This window comes from Chlamydotis macqueenii, chromosome 2, assembly GCF_036417535.1.
Source record: "Chlamydotis macqueenii isolate bChlMac1 chromosome 2, bChlMac1.mat, whole genome shotgun sequence".
Taxonomy (NCBI): domain Eukaryota; kingdom Metazoa; phylum Chordata; class Aves; order Otidiformes; family Otididae; genus Chlamydotis; species Chlamydotis macqueenii.
In genome coordinates this window covers 136,165,860-136,191,015 of record NC_141557.1, presented here as the reverse complement: position 1 = coordinate 136,191,015, position 25,156 = coordinate 136,165,860, and the positions used below count along the sequence as shown (strand labels likewise).

Sequence of the window (25,156 nt, the reverse complement as noted above, 5' to 3'; positions counted from 1 at the left end):
ATAGTAAAGCACTATAATAGAGAGGGAAGTGGTGGACCCCATGGTCTTCCAGCTGTTTTCCTGTGAATACCATAAAACATTACTATGGCTGTCATTTTGCTGCAGGACAGGAAAGTCCTGCCCAAAAACTTCTCTTGAAGTAGCAGTATTTTATCTTCCTAAAGTATTTAAAGGAATGGGACATTTCACTGATTTTGGAGTCTGTGCAAAGAGTCTCTGTTGGCATCCCAGATGTCACATGTTAGATGAATCTACTTCACTATTTCCTTGTTTCAAGACAGATGGGTTCCTCAGTATGATAGGTGGCTTGCCAACACTGCATTGTCATTGCTGAAGTGCATTAAGGCAGAGAGATGTTTAATTTCAATAGAGGGAGAGAGGGAAATTCTTATGGTCATAATTTCTTTAATAGATTGCCTCAAAAACACAAGGCTGTGAGAAAATTGTTTTCCTTTGTTCTCCTGCTGTGGCTGCCTCATTCTATTTCTTTTCCTCTTTGTTGTTTTACCAACCTATGTATTTTTAACTTAATTTTAAAGTTAAGCTTCTCCTCCATAGTTCCCAGCATCTGGACTATGCACAATAGAATTTGTGGGGTGTATTTCAGGTGTCTGGCAGACTAAGCCAAGGTCCTTCAAAATTTGTTAATAGAAAACTGAGGAATCTGCGGAATGCAACAGGAACCAGATTTGTTGTCTCTTATCTCAGTTCATGATCCTCTCTCACAAAGACAGAATACTGGTATCATTTAATGCTACTAAAAGCTACTAGCTCTCAAGCATTCAGCAGTTATAAGTCTTGGAGGTCCATTTGTCAGAATTTTCAAAAAAAAAGAAACTCTCAGAGTGTCATCAGACTTTCTGGTATTTTGACTGAGTCTTCTAGTTATTTTGAAGGGTGAAGGAGGACCCAAGCGGTCTACTTCCTTTGTTCAATGGTAGAGAGTGACTATAAGGCATCAGGTATTTAACTTCTACTTAAGTCTTTTTAGAAAGGGAAAGGCTACACTATTCTCTCCTGCTGTTTCTGAGCCACCTCTCTTTTCCTTTTCCCATGTGTTCTGTTTTTATTTAGTGAGGGGGAGCTACGGTGGCAGCTTCTGTAAGAAACTGCTAGAAGTTGCTCCCCTTTGTTCAGTAGACTCGACTGGGCCTAGGGCAGACCTGCTGCTGGCCAGGGTTGAGTCAATTGGTAGCAGAATGTTCCGTGATAATGCCTCTGTGATAACATATTTAAGAAGGGGAAAACAGAAAACAAAAAAGGATGATGTGAAGAAGCTGAGCAGGGGCAGAGAGGGGAGGCATGAGCCTTGTGGGCCTTGTGGCCCTCACCCTCTGGCCTCCCGCTGGGCAGCCAAGTGGGCCTGACTCGGCCCAGCCTGGCTGCAAGAAGTGGAGAGGAGATGAGATGTGAAGAGATCCTGAGAGGCATCTGTGGTGGAGAGCCTGTGGTGATGACCATGGTGAAGCAGGTTGTCCCCCTGCAGCCCATGGAGGTCCATGGAGAAGCAGAGCTCCACCTGCAGCCCGTGCAGGACCCCACACTGGGGCAGGTGGATGCCTGAAGGAGGCTGTGGCCCATGGAGGTCCCACACTGGGGCAGCTGGTTCCTGAGGGACTGCACCCCATGGAAGAAATGACCCACAGCGGAGCAGATTCACAAAAGGACTGTAGCCCGTGGGTGGGACCCCATGCTGGAGCAGAGGAGGAATATGAGGAGTTCTTCCCCGGACCACGAAGCAGCGGCGTGAAACAACATGTGATGAACTGACCGTAACCCCCATTCCTTTTTCCCCCTGTGCCGCTCAGGCGGGAAAGGTGGTAGAGATAATGTTAAGCCCGGGAAGAGGTAGGGGTGGGGGGAGGTTATCTTGTTCTCTGTCTCATTATCCTGCTTTGATTTTAGTAATAAATGAATAGTTTTCTCCAAGTCAAGTCTGTTTTGCCTGTAACAGTAACGTTAAGGATTCCTCCCTGTCCTTATCTCAAACCTTGAGCCTTTTTTCATATATTATCTCTCCCTATTCTCTTGGAAAGTGGGGGGGAGTGAGAGAGAGAGTGCGTAGTCTGTTCCCCATTGGGGCTAAACTACGACACTCTGTCTGCAGTGGCACTCTGCTAGATTCCAGTTTGTCCTCTCTACTCCCCTTCTCCCATGAACACTAGTCCCCAAGCTATTTTTTCTATTTCTCTCTTTATAGCTTTTCTAATTCAAATATCTGAAGGTTTAGCTTCTGGTAAATTTGGTTACTTGTAACCCCATACCTCTGTCTCCTTCAGTTATGCCACAGTGAGGATGGTTTTGAGTGGTGACAGGTGGCCTCACAAGCCTACCAAGCAATTTTGTGTGCCCTTAGCACCTGAAGTGAACTTCATGAAAAGCTTTGCTCTGTGTCTACACACCAAATTCATGCTGAGAAGGTGACAAGAAAGTGGCATCATTTTAGACAAGTGACATGCTACTCAGAATTATTTTTCTTCTCTCACTGATCACTTTGTTTTAATGTCGCTGTCTTTGGCATTATTTCCCTTACCTTTTATGCAATTATTTGAGAGGTTGAATCTCCAAATATGCCCTTTCCTAAATATACTTACTGTAAATATTAATTCGAAGGGACTCTGCATGCTTCATTGAAGTCAGCCCACTCAGTGTCAGATTGAACTTTTACTTCCATGGTCTTCTTTCCATATATTTCACTACTCTTGCCAGCCTTCCATCTCTAGCTGGTCTTTCAGAGCTATCTTTCAATAATGGAAGGGAAAAAAGACTTCCTGTGCAAAGTGACACATAAACAAAATCATCTATGTGATCACCCAAATCTAGCATAAACTCAGCGTTCACAAGTTCGCCCTTGAAGCTGAAAAGTGTAAGAAGTATGCGAAGTTGGATGTAGGTACTGATTGTAGCAATTCATTTATACTGGAAATAAGAGCATCTTCCTGTCTAATTTTGCTCTTATTCTGAGATAGTGTGAAGGCGAAAGAGTTTAGACTGGGTCTTGATCCTGTACATACTGTATCTCCCTGTTGTGTGGAGCTCACAGAACTTGTTGAGATTGTGTCTGAACTACACTATGGGAAAATAAAGCTGTTAAAATTAGAAATATCTGAGCTCATCACCCGAAGATTTCCCCTATCTTTAGTGCTAGTTTGATCTTCTATTTACACTGAGCCAGTGGTCAGCTATTATACATGTTCAGTGTCAGTAAAGTGAACCATAGCAATGAAATGATCCATCTTGAGATTCTTCATCAGGTCTGTAAAATGGGAGTGCACCATCAACACGATTAACCTGCTATGGAAGTGAATTTGGTGGACTCTGCCAGGTAAATTTGAGGCTGAAAAATGCAGCTACGCAGTTTGGTGTTAGGCTGTATATAAACAGTGTGTATAAACAGATAAAAAACCCAGAAGTGTTGTATGAGGCACATAGAGCCCAAAACACTCTATAAGGGGAAGTGAGAGGATAGCATTCGTTAAGGTAATGATTCAGAATCCATGAACTGGATGTGATACATTTCAAAGAGGTGGCTGAACGAATTTTTTTTTATTTGTTTATCTTTTTTTTTTTTTTTTAAGAACTCATTCTAGTGAGTAGTTCCAGTCCTTAGATGAGAAGCTAGGACATTTTTCAAGCTGTGTTAGTGCTCTCATTGCCTCAGAAGTCTTATATTGTGCTTTGTATAGGCTAGATTTTGAGAATGCTTAGAAATATTAAGATAACTGCAGCTACTTGTTTAGGAAATATTGCCTCAACAGGACAGCATGTTTCAGAGGGTTTTTCCAGGTCTTCTTAAGATACTACCTTTGATCCATAAAGCTTTCAATTATTTGGCCCATACTTTCTCCCTCTCACTTCTACACAATTAAGAGCATAAACACTTGGCATTAAATCCATCTCAATCTAAAAAGGAAGATCCTCTTATCAGGAAGTTTCCTGTAAGTGGGCACAGACTCTGCTGCTTCACTATCTCCTGGCCACCTGCTTTGCCTATGAGTGATTTTGATATTTTTCCCAGAAAGCTGAAAATCTCCCCACCCTCTCTTTCATATTCTATAAGAGATGATAACAATATTGTGTAACTGTGTGAGAGCTGTTGTGGATTTGTTATTGTAGTTGGTGAATATTATTATGTACTCTGTGGACGGTCAATTATATGTGGCATATATTGTAGCTTTTATATTTTGTCTGCTTTAAAAATTTCTTGAAATGCCTGGAGCCAGGGTTGGGTGCTTAAATTGTAACTTCAAAGAAATAAATACATTGAATAAATAATTGAAGCAGGAAGTTTCAGATAATAAAGAGAGCTGGCTCCTGGGTAGAAAACAGTGTAAGTCTTAAAACAACAGAATCTTTAATAAAGGAGATTAAATAAAAGCCCCAAAGAATTTATTCTCTGAAAAAGAAAAAAAAAAAACCAAAACCAAACCCCAAACTAACAGAATTTACACTTGGTGAATTAGAAGCTTCATTATATATGGTACAAAACTAATTACTAGGGAGCATTTTATTTACCTCTAATTTCTATTTAATAGCCACTGCACTTGTCATTGCAGGTATGGTTACAAAAGTATGGCTACCTTCCACCAACTGACCCCCGAATGTCGGTGTTGCGCTCTGCAGAAACCATGCAATCAGCTATAGCTGCCATGCAGCAGTTCTATGGCATTAATATGACAGGAAAAGTGGACAGGAACACAATTGAGTAAGTAACCAGTACTGAACTGCTCTTGACTTTTCTGTTTCAAGCAGGGTAAAATAGAGCTGGAAAATCTTCTTAACACATGAAGCAGGGTGACCAAGATATCCAAATAGTGTTGCAGCTTCAGAAGGGGAGTTAAAATGTTTCTCTCTCTCCTTGCCTTTTTTTTTTTTTTCTTTCCATCTTCTGTATTTGATGGTAGCAGGTAGTCACGTGCCTAACTGCTATCTACCTTTGGGCATGTGATTGTGAAGAAAATGTTTCAGGGTTAACTAAAGAAAAGGCCTAACGGTTATCAATGTGGAAGTGGAGAAACCTGTTCAAAATTGTCAAGAATTCATGAAATATTTCACAGTGAAAAGAGTCTTTTCTTACTGGAAAATCTTAAGTATAAATTTCCTTATCCTCATTGCAAAAAATTTTAGCACACTCCACTGGCCCATTCATTTAATGGTTTCCAGTAACAAAAGACCAGGTGTGGTCATTTTAACGTGCAGTGAAATTGGATTAGTTTTGCATGCCCTTTGCAATTCTAAAATCGTTTAAGGCAGTCAGCATCTGATTTTACTGAAAGACTGAACAAAGATAAACTTTGTGAAACGAAGCAATTGAAAGACACTTCCAAAGAACTCTATACTATGCCAAATTTTAGAAATGTGCCAGGAAAAAAAATAAAAAAAGAGTATTAGTGCACAATTAAGAAAACGTATCTGGGACTCTGGGACTAAGATTTGAAGTGCTTGTTGGACTCATTCCAGTTAAAATGCGAAAAAGATCTGTGTGTATCTTGTGATTTTAGAAAAAGTTACTTTGCTTGAAAAGCCAACAATAACAAAATAGTACTGTTATTACATATCCAACATTTACTTTATTGAAATATGTTTCTACTACTTTTCTAAAATGCATTTTGGGAGAGAAGGGGAGATTCCTCCTTCATTTCCCATTCACTAGACCCAACCCGATGTGTCATTTTTCATTATTCTTTTTTTGGTAAAGTAGCTGACATGAATGCTTTTTCTATCATTTAGAATTTAGGAAAGAGACTGCCCAAAATGCTGGCAGGATTGGAAAAATCATTTTATTCCACCGGCACATGCATTATTGCATTGAAAAGCAATAAAGCAAAGCAGATTTTAGCACTACCCTGAGGGGAGATGAGTTGATCACACATCTCTTAGTTTAGGAATTTAAAGGACCTTACAACATGCAGTGTAATAGCAATAAACATCTTGTGAGAGGTTCACGCTCAAAACTATGTTTAAGGTCCGATCTGCAGGGTGGCTCTTTATACAGCTTCAGTGGTTGATCCTTGAGCGGGGAAAGTGCTGCTTTACCAGTCACTAGTAGCCTTTTAAAGACACATTAGTGGCAGCTTTGTAAGAGGCAATGTATTTCACTAAAATAAAAATAATCTACTCACAGTTAACAGTACAGAAAGGATAGAAAGTGGTAACCTAAGGAAAAGTGGAGGTAATCTCTTAGTTTAGAGCATCAACTAGCAAGTTGGAAAAAAAAAAAACCAGACTAAACCAAAACTTTAATTGCAAAGAGAAGTGGTTTATGTTTGCTAAATTGGGCTTTTTGGCCAGCTTGTCAGCAAGGTTGTCTTTACTTCTCCTGCTATGTAAGAGATAAAGGAATTCATCTATGCAGCAGTCCAAAACATTAATTTTTCAATCTGGTGGATATTGAGTCTTCCAAACCTTTTGATGCATTATGTTTCTTCTACACAGAAAGATACATTAAAGCATGGCAATTCTTAGGTACGTATAACTCGTGCTGGTTGAATTTTACATTTACTTGTACATTTGTAGTTGCATTAACTTGAGTCAAGTGGGGAACACAACCAATTCTTAAAAACTTATCACTTTTGTGTTGAGAAAAGAAATAAACTTGTTAAAATAAGCTGTGGCCTCAAGTTACTGTCAACTAACACCACTGAATATTCTTGGGAGATGTGACTATATAACCAAGTATAAAAAGGGATAATCTTTTTCTTAAATTATTTATTATGACACTATTTTGTATATGTTTGAAATAGTTTTCCCTTCCCATCTGCTTAGAAAGTATATATACTCTCTTTCTACCAGAAATATGTGACAGTTTACCTTTTTTTTTCTCTTATGATTAATATATTATAATCACATACAATGATGGGATTACAAAATAAAGAGTACAGCAGCAACCTCATAAAAACAGTATGTTCTCATCTTGTGCGTGGCTTCTCTAGCATGTCTTGAGAAGAGATTACAATGTCCTCAAAAGGACAAACAATTAAAAGAAGTTACAGTAGTAGCTTGATAGGAACCATCTTTGGGGATATTAACAAAGAAACAATGTCCTGTAGCGTAATCATCAAAAGTCTCCTGGGGGGATTGTGTTGCTCTGAAAAAAAGATAATCCCTGAATGAGTATTTTGGTATGCATAAATAAGAACAGTGTTTGTCTTCCCCCTACTACTCATCATTCACTTCTTTTTGCTATATTTTAAAATTTGTTTCCCAAGTGGCTTGAAAAGCATGATGCATGCTTATTGCTGGGGATAAGGAAGAATGAGTGGTAGGAAGAGATATCATTATTATGGCGTAAAAATATGAGGGACATTCTGAATACAAGTATTGTTACCATGGCAAACCCATGAAAATAGTGTCTGACATTTGCATGGGGTGCCACAATATTTTATGTGTTTCATTTATGTATTACCAAACGCAATCAATGATTCATTAAAAAGGAAACTTCTCAAAATGGACCCACTGTTGGCCTCCTGGTCTTTCATATCCGTAAACCAAACATACTAAGTAGAAAAAGACTAGTTATTGTCTTTTCTTAAAACTACCGTACATGGTTATTTCCAAAATGTGTTTTGCAGATTAAAGGGGTACATTACAAACGTCTTGGTGTACAGATAGAACGGTCGTGTAAAGGTGCTGACTAAGTCTATGCAATAGTAACAAAGCAGTCATTTTATTTTAATGTCATCCTTTATAAATAAATGGAAATGTGCTTATTTTTGTGTTCAGGTGAGCTTCTAAGTGTACTTCAAGGTTCATAATTAAGATGTAATCATATTTATGTGTGATCTCTGTTGTTTATATATTAATTACCATTTAAAGAGTAAAAGTGAGCAGCAAATTTTGAGCTTTGACATGGACTCAGTGGTTTATTTTATTAGCAAATGAAATGGTTTTGTACAAAAGCTATTCATAAGGTCTTGTTCCCCCAGCAAACATTCAATGAGAAGCCTTGCAGACAAATCATTGTCTGTAACAGAATTGAAATACATCTTACATCACTTTTTGACTGCTTCCTGTTACTTGGAAGAGTGTCAGTAAAGTCTTGTAATAGCAGAGCACAGTAAGAAAGAGTAAAGATGTTTAGAAAACATATCTGTCTCTCCCCACAAGAAGTTTCAGGGTGCCAGTCTATAGTTTTCCCAGCCACTAAGTCAAGTTGGACTCTCCTTTTTTTATTTTATTCTTTTCTTGTAACTCTGCCGAAAAATCCCCCAAACTTAACAACAATATTATACAATCTAAACAGCAGTTTTGATTAGGGAGAAATGAGGGGAGGTGTTTAACCAAAGGTAGATTTTTAAATTTTTTGATTCTACATTAGACAAAAACTTTTTCCTGAGGGCTTAAGAAAGTGAGGAGTTAGAAAGAGATTTTTCCTTAACCCTCAAAGAACAAAACATGATTAGGCAACTAATTTGAGTTATGAGAAATTCAGTTTCAATTCTCTCTCTGCCAGAAGAGCATTACATGCATATTTTTATTTTAATATTTTCAGATTTTCTGTAAGTCTAAACTGTTTTAATTCTCTTGACATATATATAACTCCTCAAGATTCAAACTAATAGAGCTAAGAGAGGAATTTGATGTGACATAGTCTACAGAGTACATTAGTCACAATTAAGCCTCTTTATTGAGTACTGATAAAATATTAATTTTGAGGGCCTACTGGATAAAAGTTCCGAAAAGTTCTACAAGTTCAGAAACAAACAGGTGAAAGAGAGGCAACATCATTACCAGTATGCGCCTTTTTAAAATTAAACCCAATTATTATTAAAAAAATTAATTAAACCGTAACAAGCAATCAAGAACATGGAAGACCTTGATCATGTTATGTTAAAAGCAACTATATTTGAAAGAAAATTCCATCCCTAAGATGGAAGATTGTGTTACCCACTAAGTATCCCCAAATGTCATAAGCATTAATGATTATTACTGACAGAACTCTTCCTCCAGGCAGTGTGAGAGCCATTATTGTTTAAAAAATATTTGTAACATATTAAAAAAAAAAGAAAATTTATGTGCCAAAAGTAGTTTACATTTTGTCTCGTTTCTGTACTAGAAAAGACTGGACTCTAACAATAACTACATAATAATCTGTTTAAAATTCTGACTGCTAAATGTAGCTCAGCTAAGATCTAGCTGATACGTTTGGTGATAGTCCAACTCGTCAGAGATGCAGATTGCACCTTTCCTTAAATTTTACATGAAGATAAATTCCTGAAAACTAGTGAACCACTTGTGCAAAGGCTTCCATTTGATTCCCATTGGGATTTATACTGTGTGTGAACCACAGTCCCAGTCCTCATGTAAGAACAATAAGAACATCAGTGGGCCAGACAGTATGACAACATGGAACATCCCCTGCCCATCCAAACCAATAAGGATACAAGCACAATGTTCTTGATAGGTACATAGCACTTCAAAATCAATGCAAGAATAGATTGTGACTGCTTGAATTTCATAACATGTTATTTTGAGCTATGTTTTGCTAAAAATGGATTGTCAGTAGTTCTAGTAAGATAATACAATGTTGAATTTTGAATCCATACTACATATTGTTCTTGACTTTTTGTATTAAATCTTGTGTAAAACATTTTATGCTAACATTATTTTCTGTAAGAGTATTGAACCTTTGACATAACTTGAGAGATTATTTCAATAACAACTTTGAAGATTAATTTTTAAATTCACGACTTGGAATGTTTACACTTACCTGCCCCTGGCTTACCAGTGAGAAAACCCTATTATTAAAATAGATCTCCATCAGGTAAGCTAACTAATGTAAACTTTTTTTTTTTGGAGGAGGCCTAATTCAATTAATTTAAAGTAATTGTCCTTAAAACAATACAACTATAAGTGAGATATTATGTATTTTATACGAGACCCTGATAATTTTGTACAGTGTTTCTAACAAAATATAATTTTTCTTTATTCTTTGCTTCTTTCTTTTGATATAGTGGTATCACCTTAAGGTGAGAAAACTGATCTTTTTTTACATATATCTTTTTCTGCAACGTATGTGTTCAGTTTCAACAGCATAATTTAAATAAACCCTGTCATTAAAATGTATGGTAACTGCATGCTGATCTAACATGCGCTGCAAAAAAGTGTTACTGACAACATGTCTTAAAGTTTTCTGAGGTCTGAGCCAATTTTGACTTTTTAAAAGTGTAAATATGATATCATTTTACTAAGAAGAATAGAGCTGCCCTTTGGTCTGTGACTAAGATCTGCTTCATTCCTTCATTTTATTTTTGTTATTAGAGTAAATTAAACTTTTTGATAATATTTCATCCAAAAAATCGCTAATGTTTGCTTTGTTGAACTTACACATCTTTAAAAAAAAAAAAACAGAGGAATCTGAAGCAAAGTTTCAGGACATTTTAGCAAATACTGGTGGGGTAAAGTTTTATAGATTTTGCAATATTGTCTTTGCATACACTAGGGAAAGTTTGTCTTCCTTGCAAATACAGCCAACTGTTTTATGTACCACACATACTTTGTAATTATTCTGATCGGAAATTAGAACAAATCATTCTGTGTTTCTTATTTGACACAAATAACTATGAACTCAGTGTCTTCAGCTCGGGCAGTCAAATTCGTAAGTTTTGGCTTGCCCACTTGTAATACTTGAGGGATGTGTCACTCATTGAAGTTTTTGAAGGCATTGACCTTCTGTAGTCTTTACCAGCGCAAGTGGGGTGCAGTGGCATCTTGGTACTATCACTGAAATTCTGTATTTTCACACAGGCTACTGAGCTTGACTCCTACTTAGACATTTAAACAGCAGTTTGCTATATATACATAGCTAAAACATATATGAACTGTTATCAGTTTGGCTGCACTTTTAAACCTCTTCAAATAGATTTATGAAAATAAGTGTGGCTGATTTTGACTGGATTAGCCCATTTCTGAAGTTTAATTCGGTATGCAGTGTGGTTTATCTTGTATTAGCAGGTGTAAAACTTAAATGCACATCTCATTCCTTGAGTACAGAACTTGTTAGATTGTGGTTTTTTTTTTTTTACACACACTACTCCTTTGTACTGCAAATGTTCTGTGTTTTCATTTGGACAAAACAAGATTATTTTCTTCATTTTGCATATCTTGAACTAAGAATAACTACTGGAAAAGATGAAACATAGTTGGCTGGTTGGCTTTTTGAATTTTTGTTACCTGCACATGTTTGAAAAGGAGTCTACTATCTGACATGACATTTCAAATGACTTTTCTGTCATCCAGTCATGCATACATGCAGCTGCTGTGTGTATATTTACTTATGAAACAGTGCTTAAATGCCAATGTGATGGTCAGAAATTCATTCATGCAAGCCTGAATATAGATTATGACTACTCTTGTGGTAAATACCATAGAAAAACTATAGCTTTTACATCAGTAATTATTTAGCATGATAGAAATAAAGTCAAATGAGCTGGAAAAGTAACAGAGGAGATTTGTCTTTTACTTCTGCAGTGAATGACTTTAAAATCCTACTGTTTTCCTGATGGTAAATTGTTCTGCAGCTATTCAGCTCATGTAAAATAACACCTTCCCCAAGCTTTGTTCGCGTTTACTCAAAACAACTTCTTACACTACGAGTGAGAAACAATTCAATGATACTGCTGTTGAAGTCATGCTTTTGATTTAGACTTCTTCCTAATTTTGACATATTTGGAATGCTGACAAGTTTGAAGTTTTTCAAGTATTGGAAAATATTGAAATACTGAAGGCCACTGTAAAAATCGAGCACTTCTTTGGAAAGCCTGATGCTGCTGCAATGTTTCTTTTTGTTGTTTGTGATCTAGACCTTTTCAGCTTGATTTTGTGCAGAGTATTAAATATTCTTAGTCAGAATTATTGAGTTAAATATCTCTACTAGGAGCTTACAGTTGTGAAGAGATAGTCTTCATTGTGTGGAAAGAGAGTAAGATAGGAGAACTTAATATTATCGTAAAGTTAGCAGTTTCAGTATCTTGAATTTGAAAAAAAAAATCTGGCGGTTGACTGGGCTCTTTGATTAAAAGAATTTGAGGCTTGTTTAAATATCTTTACAATAAGTCAAAAAAGAAAGATTACAGAATAAAAAAAGAATAATTTAAGAGCCAGTGATTTGACTAAATCTTTGTGTATATACTTTAACTTCACTTTCAGCAAGTAAGCTAGTAATACAGGTCATAATTACCTTGAATGAATCAGAATTAATTATTGAATGTGAAAGACTTGTCCAGTTGTCAAATCTTTGTTCAGAGGTTCTAGCAAAAATAACAGCAAATAAATTTGTTTCTGAATGTCATGAGAGGCAATGAAGCTCCTATACATGTTATAGCAAGATAACTGTTGCTTTTGGTAGTCATTGTTGCATGTAGACACAAAATTGATAATACTGTAATGTAAAAAAAAAAAAAAAGAATTAATGTTTTTATTAGTTAGGTGCAGTGGTTATGATTTTTCTTTCATGTTGCTTTAACTATGTGGTGCCATTTCTTGCAGCTGGATGAAGAAGCCTCGATGTGGTGTGCCTGACCAGACAAGAGGTAGCTCCAAATTTAACATTCGTCGGAAACGCTATGCGTTAACAGGACAGAAATGGCAACACAAACATATCACTTACAGGTACCAAACATATTCATATAGATATATAAATATCACTAGTAATGGTGAGTTTCAATTTAAAGTACATATAAATCTCTGAAATATTTTTCAATATTTAAGAAGTTTATTATTAATATGTGATATAAAATGCAGATTTAGATATCTCTTGGATAAGTATGTATGTGCTACATAAGAACCAAATTATTTTATTGGATTAAAATTGCATACATTTAGTAGCCACTAAATTCTCTGAAGCTTTCAGCATCTCTTTAACATCCAGTATGTCCTTAACCTTACCTTTCAACCCTCTTGGCAACATCTCAGGGAATGTTGCTCTGAAGCTAGGAATACTGTGATCAAACCCTGTTCTCTAATTTAAGTACGTAAAATAGGTTATTGAAAGGAGTCAGTCTCTGCAAAATGCAGATGCCTACAGGTGTGTTCTAAGTACAAATGATTCTTGATTGTAATTTGATGAGTCACTGACCCAACCATTTCCTGCCCAGATGATGACAGGCATAGTGGTGTGTATGGGGATGTACGTCTGTATAGCTCTTGAGTCTGGTCTGTAGTTTACACAGTATGTTGCCTGCTGTCAAAACTGATCTTTGCAGGGAAAGTTAGATGCAAACTATGTACTTGCTAGAGCTCTGTCAGCCAAAGAAAGTATCACGTATGTAATATGAAATCCATAATTTGACAGCAACCCAAGGATTCCAATACAGTCTATTTGAACATTTACATGACTTCATTGGGATTCCTTTAATATCTAACAAGGGTAAGTTTTGAGGGATTGTTTTCAAATTCATTAAGTGGCACCATTATTCATGAACCCATATAAGTATTAAATTTTAAGTTCATAAGCTCTGATGGTCCTATAGACTTTTCTTCATACCATACTGAAGAGAGTTTTATTAGTAACTCTGTGTCAATACTGCGGCTTGGCTGAAGTCCTTTATTGTTAATGTAAATGTAATGTGTAGTTGGTTACAATAGAATGCCCTTCTACAGAGTCTGATTCTCTATTTCAGTGCAGGTTTTTTTACAACAGTCTAAATCCTATGACTTGTATAACTTCTGTACTGCCACCTGAGACATTAATTATAATAACAAACGAGGGTGCCCAGTATTGAACTACATGGCAACTATCTAGTAATCTTTCTCACTTTGAAGAATTTATAGCAGTTCTTTACCTCCTGCCTTCCCTCTTGTAAAATATTCACTCCCTCAATTTGAGAAGACCTCCAGTCAACCAGAGCTTACTATTATAATTTACATTAATTATGTCCTTTTTGACTACATATTACATTTTGCATGCATATGATAATTACTCTTAGAAAACAATGTGTGTGCAGAGAATATCAAAATGCAGATTTCCAATATTGGGAGCGTCAGCATGGAATGGACATCATGCTGCATTACTTATACTTTCTCTTCCTCAGGGAATACTTCGAATTTCTGTTTCTAATGAAGTTACAGAGCAATATTACTATATTTTTTCTACCTGGTATAGATCTTGTCGGTAATACTTGGTAAACATTATTACTGCTTATGTTATATATGACAATGACTTTTAAAAAGAGAGAAACAGAAAGTGATTATTTGAACCTTTTTACCAGTCAGAAGAGTATAAGAATGAAGGAGAACAGCTACAATATATGAAAATTATAGCTCCATTACAGAAGAATCTACAAAGATCTTAATGATATGGTCTTGGTTCTTCCTTAGTGTTTTAGACCGTATGTCGTAGTTCAGCCCCGATCAGGACCAGACTACGCAGTCTCTCTCTCACTCCACCCCCCATCCTCCAGTGGGACAGAAGGGAGAATTAGTAAACAAAAAAAAAAAAAAAACAACAAAAACACGTGGGTTGAGATGGAACAAAAAAAAATAAGTTTAACAGCAATAACAGAAGAAAACAAAACAGTGATGGAATACAAATACAGTATAATGGCTTACAACAAATCTCCACACCTAGTTTCTTCTAAGTAGCAGGAGGCTCCCCTTAGCATCCCCCTCACTTATATACTGAGCGTGATGTCAGGTGGGATGGAACTGCCCTTTGGATAATTTGGGTAAATTAACCCCAGCTGTTAGCTAATTAGTTAACTATCCCAGCTGGATGCCCCAGCAATAGGGGTCACCAGCTCCAGTTCTCCTCCCAGCTCAGGTGAATATTCTATCTTAGCCAGAACCAGGACACTGTATCAAGTTACACAACAATCTCTGAACATTATATAGAGTCAGAGAAGTAATCTATGATACCTATTAAGGGAATTTTTTTTTTTTTCTTGAAGACACTTATGAATCTCTTTCAAAGAACAATCACCTTTTTTCCTAGGGAAGTAAATAATCCAATGCTTTAAAGAAGGAGCAACAGTGTGAATCAATAAAGCAATCAGCTTTGTAAAAATAGAACATGAATGTTTATATGTCCTTTTTAGAAAGAGAATTATTGAGTATAAAGTCCTCTTGATCAGAATTGTGGGCATACTATTCATAATTTTAACTCCAGCAGTTAGTCATTGGTCAATTGCTCTGATTGTTCAGTCTGCAGTACACTTTTGCAAATAAAGTTGGAGAACACTTTCCAAAAAGCCAAGCTTTGCCTTGAATTACAACTATTACTTGGAATTCATAACAATTTAAAATAAAATAAAATAATAATTTAAAAGCTATTCTGCTTTATTTTACTTTCTTGAGTAAGAAAATAAACACAATTTGATTGTTCAGGAATATGTAATATTAATTTAATTAGTGGAGGAAACAACTGTAGATGGTCAGTGATTTTATCTGAAACCAACTAGAATTCATTTAATCTTTTTATTGACTTTAGGGAACATTGGGTCAAGCAATAGATTAATATTTTTTTCCTTTCTCGACAATTTGGATACATCCTGAATTTCAACTCTCCAAAAACTGACAGAAGAGGAAAGATTTAGACATGTCTAATGTTATGCTGTTCAGTTAAATGTATTAATGCTATCTGGGAGGTTCAGGATACCATGAAAAGTCCTATCTGGCTTGTTAACAAGAGATTATGTTATTTCTATGGTCTGAATGATCCATATTGTGTGGAATTTGGAAAGAGACTTTTTCATGGTGTTTAAAAGCCACAATGAAAAGTAAGAAAATTCCAAATTAAGAAAAAACTTAGAAAATAGTGTTGATTCAAAGTAGTAACAAGATTTCTTTTTATAAAATAGTATTTTAAGTGTACCACTACAGAGGAATAGTTAGAAAATATTTCCTAAATCAAGGAATTGTATACCTTATTAATCATACTTGTCACAGTTAGTACATGCTGAATTTCCTTGATTTTAGTTTGCTCGTGAATTAAAAAAAGGCCAGCTCTGTCCATGACAACATAAGCTTTGCATTTTGATGATGTTCACATTGATTTATTTTTTTTTAAATATATGGCTATACTATTTCAGCATCAAGACGTGAGCATATTGACTTTCCATTAAAAATGAAAAGGAGAAATAAGGGGAAATAATGATTATCTGTTTTCTCCAGAGATGCCAAGAACGTCCTAACTTTAGCAAATTTGTGAATAGTTGAAATGTCTGAAAACGAGTCGTCAGTACACTAGCAATATTCTAGGCTTTAATTCAATTGTACCTGACTAATGTATTTTGAAACATGCCAGAAGCATTTACATAATTGGGCTGCACTTTGATATCTTTTTTCCCTATGTATGTATAAGGCCTACAAGACCTTAAAGCAGTGGTAATACCTAACTATATGCTTTATAATTCTACTCTACCGTTTTAAGTCAGTAGCAAATGTTGAGGTTCTTAGCTCCTCTGTATCACAGATCAGACAGTAGTATAAAAATGCATCCAAATATATATTGAGAACTGATACCTCCATATGTGGAAAACATTCTGAGTAGCACAGTGAAGAAGTTTTCAGGGTTCTCTGAAAACAGATGTTTTCAAAATTACCCACTCATGAGTTCTTAGCTTTCCTACTTACATGTTTTGCTGAACTCTGATGATTTACAGCTGCAAATCTTGAAAAATAGTAATTTGTACTTGAGAGACTACTTTTTTCCCACAATAAAGTTCTCACAAACTGTTAGACTGCCTGCCATAGAAATTCAACCCTTAAGGACTAATGGGACAGGGATGTTATGATTCCTGACACTAAGTATTACCTTTTTGTAGTAAGCATGGATGCAGAATTGATGCTAATTAAACATTCTTTTGTCATTATAACTGCATTTTCTTCAAGCTTTCAATAAGAAAAATGATGAAAATGCAATTCTAGTCAACCTGATGATACACAGAAAAGTTTCCAGTATCAATCACCTGATATCTGCTAGTACCATTATAGGCAATGTTTAGGAATCTGAATAAAATGGAATACTTCAGTTCCTAAGTATTGATTTAAGTATATTCATCCCTCTGTTAAAACTTGATGTGTTCCCAAAATCCAATTTAATAAAGGTAATTCTTGCCCTTTTCTTAAAGAACTATGTTAGCAAGTGTTATGCACTTTAGCATTTCTAACCTCTGAATGGAAGCGGGGAGGACGTATAAAATGTACCTAGTAAAAGGAGATTAAATTACACTGCGGTAATTCTAAAATTTATGGAATGAGAAAAGTCTAGATAATTGTAGTTATGAGAGAGGATTCCTATGCAACAATCCATTAAGCTGATTAATTATGCTTTTCTACAGTGTAATTAAGAAAAAAATGTTCTTCGCTATATGTATTTTTAGTGTCAGTCTTTTTCATAAAAAAATTGAATATTGTAAAATACAATTTCTCATTTCTGTACTACTTATTTCAGAAATCCTGAAATAATTAAATATTTGAATTCAATATGCTATAATTGTAAATGTTTATGTTGCATTTTATTACTTTTAAATAATTAGTATTAAAGTATGATATGGGGTTACTAGAACATCCTTCCTATAAAAACATTTATCTGTCAAGTGTTTTGCTAATTTTGGTTTTATATCTTGGAAATCTCATCTTTGTCACTTTTCAGATGCTATTATTATCCATGAAGCTGAAAAGGCAAGATAATTATAGGTTCTTTGCAACATGGCAGCAGAGGTTGACTTTTAGTGTGGTCACAGAACAAGAAAATCAAAAACAATATCTCTGACTTGGGTTTAATCAACTGGAGCAGGAGTTATATGAACCAAGATCACGTTTTACATGAGAAACGTTCTTAGCTTCTAGCTAAAAAGAGTTAGCAAAGTGAGACTAGAAAGAAGTTGAAGCTAAGAAAACCCACATCAATGAGAGATTAATGAAGCAACTTAATAGAAAGCATCTCTAGAGAAATGATGGTGCAAAATGAAATATATCTTTCACCAGAGGTAATCTATTAATTTTAATAAAAGTAACAGTGGGATTGAAAAAAAAAAAAAGCAAGAAAGGAAAAAAAAAAGCTGTGGTTCAGTTAGGTTTGACTGACAGCAATGACAATGAGAAGGTAGTTTCAACAAGTTATTTAAATTTAAGCTATGTTTCAATTAAGTTTTTCCTAACTATTTCATATCAAATGCAGGTCTGTAATAGGCTTACTTCAAACAGATTACTTACTTACTTTTTACCTACTCAGTTCCTGCTTTTTTATCTTATGTGTTATTTCTTTCTTTAGAATGAGTTTTCCAATTTGTGACTTTGACCCAAGAAAATCTTGGAGTGTTTGAGAGAAAAGGCATTGTAGACATATTTTATCCATTTATATTTAATTGATATATTTACATTCTAAAAAATAAAATATCATCTTGCATCATCACCTAGTAATTCTAAAAGTACTCATGTGTCTAATCAACACAACAGGGTAGTAAGATATTGTTAATCTTGTACTCTGGATTTAACGCACAAATGAGTGTAGAACCAATTTATAAACACTGAACCAATTTATAAACACTATTTATTATATACAGTGGAGAATAGAAGTATCAAAGTCTGCAGGCCATGAAGAAGTCTGTCACTGAGTTATTACAACTCTTGTGAAGCTCATTACTGCTAAGGTAAGCAGTAATAATAAGCTTTATGCATTTCGAGCTTTGTCTAGCATTTGCTGAACTGCCTCTTGGGTCTAGCTTGGTCAGAATGGTTGATTTTACATACAGAATTGTAGCAACTTACATGAAAAAATATAACGAGCTGTTCTAATGACAGCTCAGGAAGAAAAAAAGGAAATAGTGAAATTTAATGGCAAATATATGGTACTTAATGTACTGTGTTTAAATTTCAGATGACTGATTTTACACAGCCAAGTGAGGTATATTCTGACAGCCTTGCAAGGTTCCTGAAGCCGATGCAGCCAAAAATGTGTCACTGAAACATGGATTTTTTTTTTTTTTTTGAGGATATTTTGGGGAAGGAGAGGGAGAGGAAGGAAAACTCAAAGCTTTCTGAAATCAATAGGACTTAGAATTTCAAAACAGCAGTCTCCAAAACAATACTCTTCAGGTATCTGTAGAAATAGTAAATCAGTGTGAAAAGTGCATCTCACTGATGAATTCTTGTTCTTCTTCTGCAAGATGTGGATATAAAAGCTGTAACACCAAAAGCAACCATGAGACAATAAAAACCACAAAATAGTGACTTCAATGAATGTATGGCTGTGGTTGTCTAAGAATAACATCTTTCAAATTTTTTTAAAGATCAAAGTCAGTTTGGACAGGACTCTGAGCAACCTCATCTAGTTGAAGATGTCCCTGCTTGTTGCAGGGGGGAGGTTGGACTAGATGACCTCTCAAGACCACTTCCAGCCCAAACTATTTGATGATTCTGTGATTCTATGATCACTCAGTTTACTAGTTTGTAAAAAATGACATCAAAGTTAATGTTTCATCTTATAGACTGTCTTTTGCTTGCTAAAATACTTTCCATTTGGAAAGAATTGTGAGTATGTCCTTCAGCCTCTTTATAAGGTTGCACTACTGATCTGGTCAAGGTTAGCACTGAATCTTTCTCTCTTTTGAACATCTTTTCTGTCAAATGATCACTAGACTTGGAGGTTAATAAAGTAATATTTAGCAAACATTGTTTTCTTATTGTGATGGCCTTTGTCTTGCTATGCTGCCACCTTGCAATAGGAGTGATTCTGAGTTGTCTCTGCTTCTTTTTATTTCAGCTCCAATGTCTGGATATGCTGATTGTAAGATACCTAGTTCCTCTTTTTTTTGTTACCAATGACAGTTACCAGTATTTCAGATAACTGCTGGCTTTAAGATGTAGAGCCAAATGTAATAGGAAAAGGATTCATCCGAGACACTATTTGCTATTTCCATGATATAGCTAAACCAAAGACTTGTAACAGATGAGTCTTAGAATCTCTGGTAGTTGATACATTGTCTGTGTGTATTGATCATCTTACTGTACTTCTCCTTTGGAGATTATATGATCAACATTATGAAAGAAATGTACAATTACTTAGATTTTGTATGTCTATATTGGTGAATTATTCCAAGCAAAGTTTCCAGCTAGACAACTTGAACATTTGTGTTACACATAGTATTGGAATTTGCCCTTTTAGGGTTGGACATGGCTTGTGTTAAACACATTAAAATGGAAAACAATTTTTTGAAAATGTTCTTATATTGGAATAACTTCTGATTTTATTTAATTTCTTTTAGAAGGTACATTTTTCAGTATAATCTTGCCCTCTCCAAAAGGTTGTTTTGGAAGTCAGAAATCTGTCTCGTTTTGATACAGAAGGTAGACTTTGAAAAATTTTTCCCCTTGGCAATGAATATTGAGATGTAGGATGCTATTTCAAAAGTAATTCAATAGTTGAATCCCCTGGAAAAGGTCTCTCATCATAGGTAATCACCCCTAGTATATGTATGTAAATCTAGCACAATAGCTCAATTTTTCATTTGTAATCGGTGACTAAAATGTAGTTCTGTGCAATGAAAAAGGAAGAAAATGCAAAGTGATAAGGTTTAAAATGTGAGTCAAACCTTTTTAGACTAAGTAATTAATCAATTTACCACCAATACAAAATTCCAATCTGTTTTTATTCATTCCCTCTTCCATTCAGATGAAGTTTTCCTACATCAAAATATCAGTTTTGATAGACATATTCTATTTTCTGTGAAAGCCTCTTGATTCATTTGCTGTATTCATTATACGTAGCAAACAACAGAGTCACTAATCCTTCAATGAGCTGTGCTTGAGACAATTTATCTGCTTTAGAGAGCACACTGCAGGATTGACTAAGAAGAAATTCATCAGATTTGTAAGTGGTATTAGGATAGCAACAAGTTAACTGTTGCCAAATTTGGTTTCACTAAGGGCAAGTCACACCTGATCAATTTGGTGGCCTTCTGTGATGGTGTTACAGCATTGGTGGATAAGGAAAGAGCAACTGATGTCATCTACCTGGACTTGTGCAAAGCATTTGACACTATCTGGCATAACATTCTTATCTCTAAGCTGGAGAGAAATGAATTTGACAAATGGACCATTCGGTGGATAAGGAATTGGCTGGATGGTTGTACTCAAACAGTTGTGATCAATGGCTCAATATGCAAGTGGAGACCAGTGATGAGTGAGGCTCCTCAGGGGTTGGTATTGGGACCAGCACTGTTTAACATCTTTGTCAGCGATGTGGGCAGCGGGATAGAGTGCATCCTCAGCAAGTTAGCCAATGACACCAAGCTGTGTGATGCAGTCGACACACTGGAGGGAAGGGATACCATCCAGAGGGACCTTGACAGGCTGGAGAGTTGGGCCCGTACAAACCTCATGAAGTTCAACCTGGCCAACTGCAAGGTCCTGCATGTGGGTCGGGGCAATCCCAAGCACAAATATAGGCTGAGCAGAGAATGGATTGAGAGAAGCCCTGAGGAGAAGGACTTGGGGGTGTTGGTTGACAAGAAGCTCAACATGAGCCGACAGTGTACACTTGCAACCCAGAAGGCCAACCACATCCTGGGCTGCATCAAGAGGAGTGTGACCAGCAGGTTGAAGGAGGGGATTCTGCCCCTCTACTCTGCCCTGGTGAGACCCCACCTGGAGTACTGTGTCCAGTTCTGGAGCCCCCAACATAAGAAGGCATGGACTGGTTGGAAAGAGTCCAGAGGAGGGCCACAAAGATGATAAGAGGGCTGGAGCACCTCTCTTATGAGGACAGGCTGAGAGAGTTGGGGCTGTTCAGCCTGGAGAAGAGGAGGCTCTGGGGAGACCTGATAGCGGTCTTCCAGTACCTCAAGAGGACCTACAAGAAAGATGGGGAGAGGCTCTTCAGCAGGGCGTGTTGTGATAGGACGAGGGGCAATTGTTTTGAAATAGAGGGAGGTAGATTCAGATTAGATATTAGGAAAAATTTTTTTTTTTGCAATGGGGTTTGTAGAACACTTGAACACAGCGCCCAGAGAGGTAGTTGATGACCCATCCCTGGCAACATTCAAGGCCAGGTTGGATGAGGCTCTGAGCAACCTGATCTAGTTGGAGATGACCCTTGCTCCTTGCAGTGGGGTTGGACTAGATGACCTTTGAAGGTCGCTTCCAACCCTAATGATTCTAGGATTCTATATGAATAGAGTAAAAATGATGGAGGAAATTGGATAGGACTGAAATGGTTTATTGCCATTCTTTTATTGAATTCAATAATAAAAATAAGTAAACAAGGTTTTTGTAAAGATATTTCCACTATAATTTGCTAGAAACTGTGGCTCTGAACTCAACTATAATTTTCATATTTTTTTACCTTTTTCATATGTGTGTTATTTGAAGACATAGTGGAGACTGAAATTTCTGTTTAAATACATATTTCTGAATTAGCACATAATTGTCTTCTATAAAATGATTTCTCTGATGAATTCTACAATTTTATGCAAGATTTATAGAAGTAATCAGATCATAAAAGTACATCTTAGCCTGTGTTGAAATAAAAGGCTTTGTTTTGGATAAAGAATTATCTATCCAGTTACAAATGCAATAAGAACTGTTTTTAAGGCTTTTTGAACACTAGTTGGTGGTCACAGTATGGAGCTCTGCTATTGTTAATGGACTTACTAAGAAGGTAAAATTTCATTAAACTAGGAACACTTTTCTTTCAATCAGAAATGACATGCCTTTCTTTAGCTGTGATAGATTCTAATTGTGGTTCAGGACGTAAACAGTCAGTGGTTGATTAATCTGGTTATCCCACTGTTAAGAATTTTTCATTTAAAAATATTTTTAATCTTTTAAAAATAAGGTTTTTGTACTGCTGAGAGTAACCTAGCTAACATGTAATGAGTTCTAGCATAAAGGGCCACACATACAGACACAATAGTTTTGCATCAACTTGTTTAAGTATACTCTTCTTAAAGGACATAATCACAGACTGGCACATTTTATTAAAAGGATAGTGCTTTTAATAATTAGGGGAAAATGGGTGTAAGCAGTGTCACTTGTCACTCTGTCAAATTTAATCTATTTAATGTTTCTCTGTTTCTTTCAGCATAAAGAACGTCACTCCAAAAGTAGGTGATGCTGAAACTCGTAAAGCCATTCGCCGTGCCTTCGATGTGTGGCAGAATGTAACTCCTCTAACATTTGAAGAAGTACCTTATATTGAATTAGAAAATGGCAAGAGGGACGTGGATATTACAATAATTTTTGCATCAGGTTTTCATGGAGACAGTTCTCCCTTTGACGGAGAGGGAGGATTTTTGGCTCATGCATATTTCCCTGGGCCAGGAATTGGAGGAGACACTCATTTTGACTCAGATGAGCCATGGACTTTGGGAAATCCAAATCATGATGGTAAGACAAGATTTTAGTTTAAACAAAATAAGTGGCATGAATTTGCAACTGACAGAGCTATTTCCATGCATCCCTGTCCCTAAAGTCAAATAGTTTTGTTTCCTAACTTCACTTTAGAAATTTCTAGTACTTCAGAAATACCTTCAGTTGATTGTTCTGTTAGAATCTGAGGCAGAAAAATTTCTATCTAAATGTAAGTTGCAGTATGAAAATGTGTTTCTCTTGAAAAACGTTTAATTCTTGTTAGGAAACTTTGTGTTCATCCAAACATTGCACTGTTTAATGTTTACATAAACTACTTTCATTTTGATTTGCTATCCTACTTGGGTTTAGAGAAAATGTGGAATGTTCTTCAGCAGTCATATGAGAGATTAAGAACAACTGAGACTATCCACCAATATAGCGTATACTAATGTACATAAAACCTCATCTTCTGTTTTTCCCTATGGTGATGCAGTGGCAGCATTTAAAGTCAACTCCTAAAGATAACATTCCAAGAACAGAGTTAATCTTTGCCAATACCTTTTGAACATCTTTTGGAATTGTTAATTCAAACAATAATTCTGATTTACTCAAGTTGTACATTCCCTGTAGTCAAATAACTCACTGCATAGTGCAGTTGAAATCTCTAAAATGTACCAAATCACGATTAAAGATACTTTCAAGTTACTCTTCACAGAACTATAATCTGGCCCTTGCTGAACTCCAAGTTCATGTGACTAAATTACTGCCATTTTTTAGGAAACCTAATTTAAAGCTTGCCTTTGCGTCTCCGCAGAACAGTATCAAAGAGGACTTTTTGTGTAGACGTATCCTGTGTTTGATGCTTTGATGCTGTGACAGGTTTTGGTTCCAAGCAGCCTCAGTTGTCCTAGTAGATCTCTCTAAGCCAGTTACATAGAGTTTGAGAGAGAGTCTCTTTAGCAAACAATGGTGCACGAACGAGGATGCATAGAAGCACAAAGAGGATGTTACTGACGTACAAAAGATGATAAAGATGACAAATAAGAAGTGCAGAACTGTTGTATTTCAACACTGAATTTGTGAACGAGAGGCTTTATATAGTTCCTTTCCTTTCCCTTTCTCACTTGAGATCTTCCAAGTAAAATTCAGAACTTTTTATGTAGCGGTATTTGTAGCCTGGAGTTTACAACAAAGCTTTAAGTTAATATTTCAGGATTATAAATGCAGTATTGTGACTGTTCTAATGGTGCAATACTTCTGCCTTGCCAGGGTCAGTGAAGCAAGAGCAGTGTGCACTGTGAACGCACTTAGAGGCAGAATGGGTTCAAGAAGCTTATTTCTTGTGGACCAAACTTATAATTCTTACTGGAGCAAAATCTGTGGTATTGCACTGCTCATATTTGCCCTCTCCACAAGTTTAGCTCAAAGAAACAACAGTGAGCATCTTCTGTTCGTGCGCTTCAGGTACATAGTCTGTCACAGCACTGTGAAGCTAAATTAAGGTATATTTATGGGCCTCAGTGGGAGACCAGCACTGCACATAATGTTATGTGGTTTTGGAGCTATTACTTCAAGCACTCAGGAAAATCTACAGGCATGTGTACGTTGAAGTCAAGGTGTCAATTAAAAATGTGATAACTCTTTTGGACCAGTTCCGCATATAGATACTTTTAGTTTGTGTGAAAGTGTGCAAACTTCTGTCTATCTTCTTGTCTTTTAACCCAAATAATTTTCAGACTGCAAAAGAGTACTCATTTTTATATGTCTTCTTGTAGTTGAGTTTTGTAGAGTAGTTTTCAAAAGCTATTTCTTGTATGATGAATTTTAAGATATTTTGAAGGAAAACAATCAACTGAAAGTAAAATTA

At 36.0% G+C, this 25,156-nt stretch overlaps 1 protein-coding gene across 1 annotated transcript in view; it reads left to right on the top strand.

Annotated features, from left to right (window-relative positions):
- Window positions 1-25,156, top strand: part of MMP16 (matrix metallopeptidase 16) — a 185,592-nt gene that overhangs the window by 92,453 nt on the left and 67,983 nt on the right. The window contains exons 2-4 of the mRNA XM_086740992.1: window positions 4,557-4,705; window positions 12,487-12,609; window positions 23,021-23,325. Of these exons, the coding sequence (XP_086597118.1) occupies window positions 4,557-4,705; window positions 12,487-12,609; window positions 23,021-23,325 (577 nt within the window). The remainder of the gene's footprint in view (window positions 1-4,556; window positions 4,706-12,486; window positions 12,610-23,020; window positions 23,326-25,156) is intronic.